The sequence below is a fragment of the Anneissia japonica genome, unplaced genomic scaffold, assembly GCF_011630105.1.
Source record: "Anneissia japonica isolate Jap-2015-1 unplaced genomic scaffold, ASM1163010v1 scaffold1929_len197191_cov155, whole genome shotgun sequence".
Taxonomy (NCBI): domain Eukaryota; kingdom Metazoa; phylum Echinodermata; class Crinoidea; order Comatulida; family Comatulidae; genus Anneissia; species Anneissia japonica.
Window position 1 is genome coordinate 103,890 of NW_022751890.1, and position 8,265 is coordinate 112,154.

Genomic DNA, 8,265 nt, shown 5'->3' on the forward strand with positions numbered 1-8,265 from the left:
AATGAACCGAACACATTATGACCTGTCTCTTATACACAACAAGATGTGGATAAGAGACAGTGATGTGGGAGATATTAACTCTAGGTAAATTACACAGATGTTATGAATTTATTATACAATTCTCAATAAATTATTATTTCTTAAAGGTCCAAAGTACTGTAAATGAAAATAAAATTACGATATGTAATCTGTCCTCTCAGTGAATATAAAATATCTTTGAATGATAACAAAGCAATTTATTATCAATGTTGATAATTATGATAACAATACAAGTAATAATAATGATATTTAATATACCGTAATTGCAACTATTAGAATAATGTTTTAATATGCCTGGTTATATTAAACTACTTATATGTAATGGGCCCATATGATATTTCACAACACATACACACACATATATACATATATATTTATACTACTACTACTACCACTACTACCACTACTACTACTACTACTACTACTACTACCACTACTACTACTACTTTACTACTGCTACTACTGCTAGTACTACTACTACTACTACTACTACTGCTACTACTACCACCACCAGTACTACCACTACTACTACTACTACTACTACTACTACTACTACTACTACTACTACTACTACTACTACTACTACTACTACCACCACCACCACTACTACTACTACTACTACTACTACTACTACTACAAGCGGCCACAGCCGAGCCCTGCATGGATCCTCTATTCATCACGGTGCCGCATACTGGCTGCTAGCTCATCTGTGTTCACTAAACCAGAATCTTTTTAAAGTAAATTCATGTAAGTTAGTTTTTGTCTGCCTCTGCTCCTTCTACCGTGTGTGGGCTCCCAGAAAATAAGTTGGCTAACCGAAAGTTCTGGATGCCGAGGACAGTGTCCTGCCAGTGTCATTCTCCTGTACGCTATCTTGTCTACGACCTTTCGTAGGGCGCCATACAGTAGTTTGTTTGTAGTTCTATCATGCCAACCGACGTTAAGGGCAGCTCTTAGAATCCGGGTATATGTACAATTTTATTATTTCTCTAGGACAGGTGTAGGCCCATAGGCAGGGGGTGCAGAGGGTGCGGACGCACCCCCCCCCCCCAATTCCAAAAAGGTCCACTTTTTAAAACCTATTATTTCACAAATTCCTTCCTAATTATCACAAAATGCTATAGCATGCATTGCATTATATATCAATTGCCAGCACATACTGTCGTTGATTAAATATGATATGAAATTTGTTGGAAATTTATCGTCTCCGGTGAATGCAGATTGATCTATAATATGAACAATGTTATCTGGACATAATAACGCTACTTCTTCAGCAACAAATATGCCGACAGACAAATAAATAACTAAACAAATAAATAGGCAAAAACATAACCTCTAATAATAATAATGCTCGAATGAGAACATGTTAAAATAATCGTATCAAGCATAGCTAGCTCATCAACGAAAAGTTACTTTATATCAGTTGTATATGTATATATAATTGTCGTTTTAATACACAGCTAAATCCAAGTACCGTTAACATTTAATTATTTTTTTTACATGTTTTTCCTACACAGGATCAAAACCATATGAAAATATGTCGAATAACACAATTATGGAAGAAGTAATTGGAGGCTTGCGGCTGCCAAAACCCCAAAACTGCTCCAACGAATTGTGAGTATGGTAGTTCATTTTCTTGTTCATCGTAAATAAATGTTTGGCCCATGTGCGTGTGTGCCGAAAGGCATAATAAAATACATACCACAATGTTTCGTGATAAACATTACAAGTACAATTTTGATTTCAGATACACAGTTATGAATGCATGCTGGCATAGCACACCTGACAGCAGACCGTCGTTTGAAAGTTTGGCCGGAAACCTCGACAATGTGATAAGCAGTAATCAACAAAGCGTTGACACCTCATCATTTGACGACGGGGAAGAGTATTTGGGTTTAGATGGGTTTCGAAGATAATTAGAAACAGAGTCAAATTATAAAAGTGGAGTTGTAGAGTTTAGTAATTAGGATGCTTACCTTCGAGTCCTAGGGTCCTGAGTTCAATTCCTGTAACAGCAGGACTTTTTGGCATGACCAAAATCAAATCCACTTTATAATTCCAGTTAATAGACTTGATTTAAGAAGCATCGTTTCGTCCTTTTAATTAAGAAATTACTTGCTGTTGGATGCGAATAAATGTCCTTTCAGAGCATTATTTATATCTAAACATCCACTCATTAACATAACATAATATTAAAGGCTATATACGATGCAATAATATAACAATTCGTTCATTCGTTTGTATTTTCCATTATCAAATAGTTCTCATTTATAGTAGAGCAGTAGACCTCCGAAATTAGGCCTAATTAACAAGTAGGCGCAACCGGCTGAAAGAACAAGGTGATTTATATACCAAAATGTTTGTATATATGTTAGATTTCAAATAATTGCTTGATGACACCTCGAAAACTGATGGTATTTTTTCAGCTGTTTAATATAATAACCACTTATTTTTTTGTGTTTTCGTAAAAGTGCACTGTGAAAGCTACATGTACGATATGATCTCACAGCTTAGCAGATAGATGTGGGCACTTTGGATAAAAGCATTATATTTTGTACATACTTCTCATAGTCTAATATTACTTGAGAGCAGCTTAGCTCAGTCGGCTAATCTGGTGGCAGCCACTGTGCGTGCGCTGAACCCAGAATATCTCTATAGGTCCCCGGTTCATGTCCCATCGCTGCCTCTCCTTGTGTTTCATTCAGCTGGAAGGCTAAAAGTTACAATAGCACACCGTCTTTCGAATGAGATGCTTAAGCCGTTGGTCCCGTGTACATTTATGGCCCATGTGCACGTTAAAGAACGCAGTACACTTTCCGGAAAAGAGTAATGAATTGTCTTCCTGTGTATTGCCCTATCAGCACCAGAAGGATTCAACTGGAAATAAGTCTCCTTCTAGACTTTCGTGGGCTGTCCTTGGTGTTCACACCGAATAAATCCAATCCAATTCAATTTTTATGGGATTCAGTTCGTCCCAATCATTATGTCGGCCATAATTATATAGCTCAGTCGGCCAATCTGGTGGTAGCCGCTTTGTGTGCGCTGAACCGTGGAGATCTCTAGGTCCCCGGTTCAATTCCCATCTGCCTCTCCTTGTGCTTCAGCTGAGGGCTGAAATACAAGTTACAATAGCGCACCGTCTTTCGGATGAGACGTTTAAGCCGTTGGTCCCGTGTGCATTATGGCCCATGTGCACGTTAAAGAACGCAGTATACTCTTCGGAAAAGAGTATGGGGTTGTCTCCCGGTGTACTGCCCAATCACCAGCAGAAGGACCCCACTGGAAATAAGTCTTCTTCTAGACTTTCGTGGGCTATCCTTGGTGTTTACACCGAATAAATCCAATCCAATCCAATCCATATTGGATTTCAAAATGGCCGACATGCAAAACCTATATAATCAATATCTCAGCACTAATGATTATAATTCTGGTGTTTTATCATCTATTTATTATTTTTAGAAATGTCTTAACACCATTTCGGATATTTGCAGATGATCACAGGTATTCCATTACATGTCATTCAAGGTCATTGTGTGTAAAATGTGTATAAAATAAAAATAATAAGATAATTAATTAATTTATAAAATGTCCTAAAACCCAAGGTCATAGCTTCCATAGTTCCTGAGTCAAGGCCCGTTTGCTTTCTGAAAATACCCACATGTTTAGTTAGTATATTTGAAAATGCTCTCCAATGGGGGCATTGGAACTGCCCATAGTGATGGGACATAAGTTCTATACTAACAGGTCATGGATCAATAGGGGTAATTTCATGTCAATGTTACTATGAAATCATAATCTGGGATATAAAAACTATATATATATATATATATATATATATATGTATATATATATATATTTATATATAAGGTGAATTCTCTGCGACAAGTGGTTGCGAAGATAACGAACTTTTTTACAGCTAATTTGAATATAGGGTTGAAGGTCAGTTGTAGCATTTCCGGTCATATTTGGGCAAAATATTATATTAGAGCAAATACAAACATCCAGATTCTAAATATTTTGAAAACAATAGCAACTCTCTGCGACAAGTGGTTGCCAAGATATCTCAAAACCCTATAATTTCTTACAGCTGATTTACGTACATATAAACTAGATATTTTAAAGAGGGAGGGATGGTGATTACTGAATTTTTATACTTTTTAAAAATATAATGAGAATAAGCATGTATTTGTAAAAAATATATGCCTAAATCAAACTTCCACCACATTAGCCATGAAGATATGCAAATTATGTAAATATTTGGGCAAAGGTCAGCTGTTGAATTTATGGTCACATTATGACAAAATGTTTCATTAGAGAAAATATAAACATGCAGATTATTGGTTTTCAAGTTATGGAGACCCTATATCTTTAGTCCTAATTTGCATATGAATTAAGCATGTGACCAATATGTGGTTATCGAAATTTAAACTCCTTACACATTTGTTTGCAATTTGTCTTACATATGCCAACCAAAATATGTGTTAACCTCAATTTGACCTCAAATGACATTAAATGACCTGTAAAAAGAGTTGCCATGACATTCAAAAGAGTCATCAGTCAGTTTCATGAAACTAACATATCATAGATCAGTTTTATGAATGGTAATAAGTGTTCTTTTGCCGGTTGGGGTTAACCTTATTCTTGGCTTGCATACTGCAGCACTATTATTACATTTTAAAAAAAATGTTAAAAGAAGAGTTCTGTAGCCGCCGTAGTTGGAAATGTATATTTTAGACTGTATTATTTTACATTTTAAATACGACGACAACATTTTTTAAAACGTTGGTAAACTAGATTAGTGATTTTTAGAATAAGGTTGGTAAACTAGATTAGCAATTTTTAGAATAAGGTGACTACTCTATAATGGTATCAGGTGTTTGGCATTTCCGGGCGTTGGGTAGAAACATTTTTATACAAGTATCTAGATTTGCGAAAAACACTCATTCACCTTATAATTTAAGTGAGTGTCGAAACGATAGGTTCGGTCCCTATATTTCCATACTTCTTTGCAAATCCTCGACTTTACAATTCACTTTACGCTTAGCTTTTATTTTATACTTATGTTTGATAGCTCAATATGCTTGTTTTTTCTGTTAGCAGAAAACGCGGATATTGTGTTATGTTTGTTTTGTGTAAATAAAGTAGAGTAGCGCATATGCGAATTTGTATGTTTCTGTGGATTTTCGCACTCATAAGTACTGTGTCAATGAAGGGAGATTACCTGCTATATGCTGAAACTAGTGACGTTTTTAAATTTGATTTAAAGCTAGAAATAGAAGATATATCTTGTAATGGCATGGTAAGGGAAATTTTGGGCCGGCATGATAAATAGAGTGACGTCTAAGATTAGAAACAGTTAAGGATTTGGAAAAATGATTTTGTGAGGATCGAGTATTTTATTGATGGTAATGGGACGATTTTGAAAATAAAGAAGGAGTGGTAACATTTTATCATACAAACGAAACATAAATATAGCAGACTGGAATTTAAAATAAAAAATGTTGAAGGTATTGTATTTGTAAAACAAAGGTTTGGTGTGCAATCTAAAGTGATTCCCGTGTCCCGTTTTTGGAGTTTAAAGAAATTGTCAATGGGAGTTGTTTCAAAGCTATCCCAGGGAGTGGAATTGATAAACTTGTCGAACAAGATACACAAAGCACAGTTATAGTAAGAAATTTACTGCACGACTAACGATTTGTAAAGATTAGCAGAATATTAGGGAGAGAGATGTAAATTTAAGTTTATTGAATATGCCGATATAAGATGTCTTTTGTATCAAATATTATATAATTTGATTTGGATGTGTTCAGAGACAATGTATTTAAATTAAACCAATTAGAAATATGAACGGGTTCAAAAATTAATCTAAAACCTCCTACTAAACATATATGTGTCGTCCTGTTAAGCAAACGTGTGAAGTAAGGTAAAATGGGTTGAACAAAAATAAAGTAGACAACAAAATATAAAAAAAATATAATAATAATAATAATATTAACAATAATAATTGATAATTGATAAACTTGTCGAACAAGATACACCAAGCATAGTTATATTAAGAAACGTACGGCAAGACTAACGATTTGTAAAGCTTAGCAGAATATTAGGGAGAGAGATGTAAATTTAAGTTTATTGAATATGCCGATATAAGATGTCTTTTGTATCAAATATTTTTTAATTTAATTTGGATGTGTTTAGAGACAATGTATTTAAGTTAAACCAATTAGAAACATGAACGTTTAATAATAATAACAATAATAATAATAAAAATAAAAATAATAATAGGCTTAATAATAGTTGATAATAATAATAATAATTAATAATAATAATAATAATAATAATAATAATAATAATAATAATAATAATAATAATAGTAATAATATGCCAGTGTTATATAACGCCTCATGTCATCAGGGGTTTATTTAAGAGCCGGCGGCCGGCGCATTCGATCGGCTACTACAATGTTTTCGCCGGCTACTTCAATCAATGCTGTACAAAAATTAATACAAAAAACACCAATATAAATAGCGCAACAGGCCTGTAAAGAACCTTATTTACCTACACGAAGTTAATTTGCAATAGTATGCACTCATTTCGATGTTCCTTTCTGTTGAAAGTTCGTTAAAAGTCTAAAAGTCTACCAATTTTCAGACTCCATTTCATGAACTCGCGGCGTAAACAAAGTTAAAGTTCAAAGTTCGGCAGTCGCGTCTGGGTGAGTCCATCAAAGAAGCCACGCCTCCAAATCACATGTTAGCTTCTTATACACATCTCGATTTGTAAAGTTTAGCAGAATATTAGGGAGAGAGATTAAATTTAAGTTTATTGAATATGCCGATATAAGATGTCTTTTGTATCAAATATTTTTTAATTTGATTTGGATGTGTTTAGAGACAATGTATTTAAATTAAACTAATTAGAAACATGAACGTTTAATAATAATAACAATAATAAAAATAAAATAATAATAGGCTTAATAATAATTATTAATAATAATAATAATAGTAATAGTAATAATATGCCAGTGTTATATAACGCCTCATGTCATGATAATGATGACCTCACTATATTGCTCGTTATTATTTAAACATTATTTTTTTAATGACTGTATTTTACATTTGAGTTGCAGTAATAATGAATCATTCGTGAGTTAACTGCACAACAATACATTTTGTAAATGATTAGCGCCTTTAATAACCATTATATTGTGTTATAGTTAATCATAAAGATACTTGTATAATATTTACATTATTTGGACTGGTGTAGGCTAACTAAATCAAATGACACATGCTCACAGTAAAGGTCAGATATATTGAAATATTTGATATAATAACGACTTGGGTTTGTATATAAATCACAGTGGCAGAATGTATAGTATATATACTTATAAACATTTGTTTTTGCATAGAATTGTAAACATATAAATATAAAATAGTTGAATAATAGATAGAATTACCGTATTATTTTACGAAGTTATACACATTAGGAATAATACCAATCCTATGTTTATTGTTTATATTCAAAATTATGAATCATTAGGCTGATAAACTTTTAACATAAAAAGTATAGACAAGAACTCGTTTGCAACTGCACCATAATTTCCGACCATTGAAAAGGCAGAAAAGTACCCTATACTTGTTTGGACACTATCATTCAACGCCATCACCAACACTATCACTATAATCACCATTAAAATCACCCCATCACACCTCATTGAATCAAGGGTGGCGCCATGAAAACCTGTCTCTTATACACATCTAGATGTGTATAAGAGACAGCGAAAAAAAGTGGGCGTAGTCGACAGCGTCGCTCAAAATCTCTCGAAGGTACATCAAGGCGGCGAAGGCCCCGAAAAATATGACAATTTAGGGATTCAAAGGCTTATTTAATCGGTTTTAGAGTTTACTAATATGTAGAAAATACATAACCCATACATTTGTTTTTCTCCCCGATGAATTGTGGTTTTTTTTTTCCTCGACAAGATGGTGGGGTGGGGGAGGGAGGTGGTCAGCTAGTTCGACCGTCCGAATAACTACATCCAACTACTGAAGTGATGAATAGGCTGAGTGTTAGGCCTTTGTATAATCTGTAACCATAGCTTTCATGTAACTAGTTTTGTTTGAGTGATTGTGCGTATGGAGGAAGTACATTATGTTGTGAGAGACGTTAGATAATAAAATCATAATAGACTACAATAATTATGCTTCAATATGCTCGTCCATCCGTGGT

General features: G+C 33.8%; 1 protein-coding gene across 2 annotated transcripts in view; it reads left to right on the top strand.

The window, feature by feature from the left end:
* The window catches only part of LOC117121878 (tyrosine-protein kinase FRK-like), an 18,107-nt gene extending 14,846 nt beyond the window's left edge, over positions 1–3,261 (top strand). The window contains exons 3-5 of one of the 2 annotated variants that reach the window (XM_033267263.1): positions 72–84; positions 1,557–1,653; positions 1,787–3,261. In XM_033267263.1, coding sequence (XP_033123154.1) covers positions 72–84; positions 1,557–1,653; positions 1,787–1,955 — 279 coding nt within the window. In that variant the 3' untranslated portion in view covers positions 1,956–3,261. The remainder of the gene's footprint in view (positions 1–71; positions 85–1,556; positions 1,654–1,786) is intronic. The other variant, XM_033267264.1, reaches the window with a different exon arrangement.
* The last annotated feature ends 5,004 nt before the right edge of the window (positions 3,262–8,265 follow it).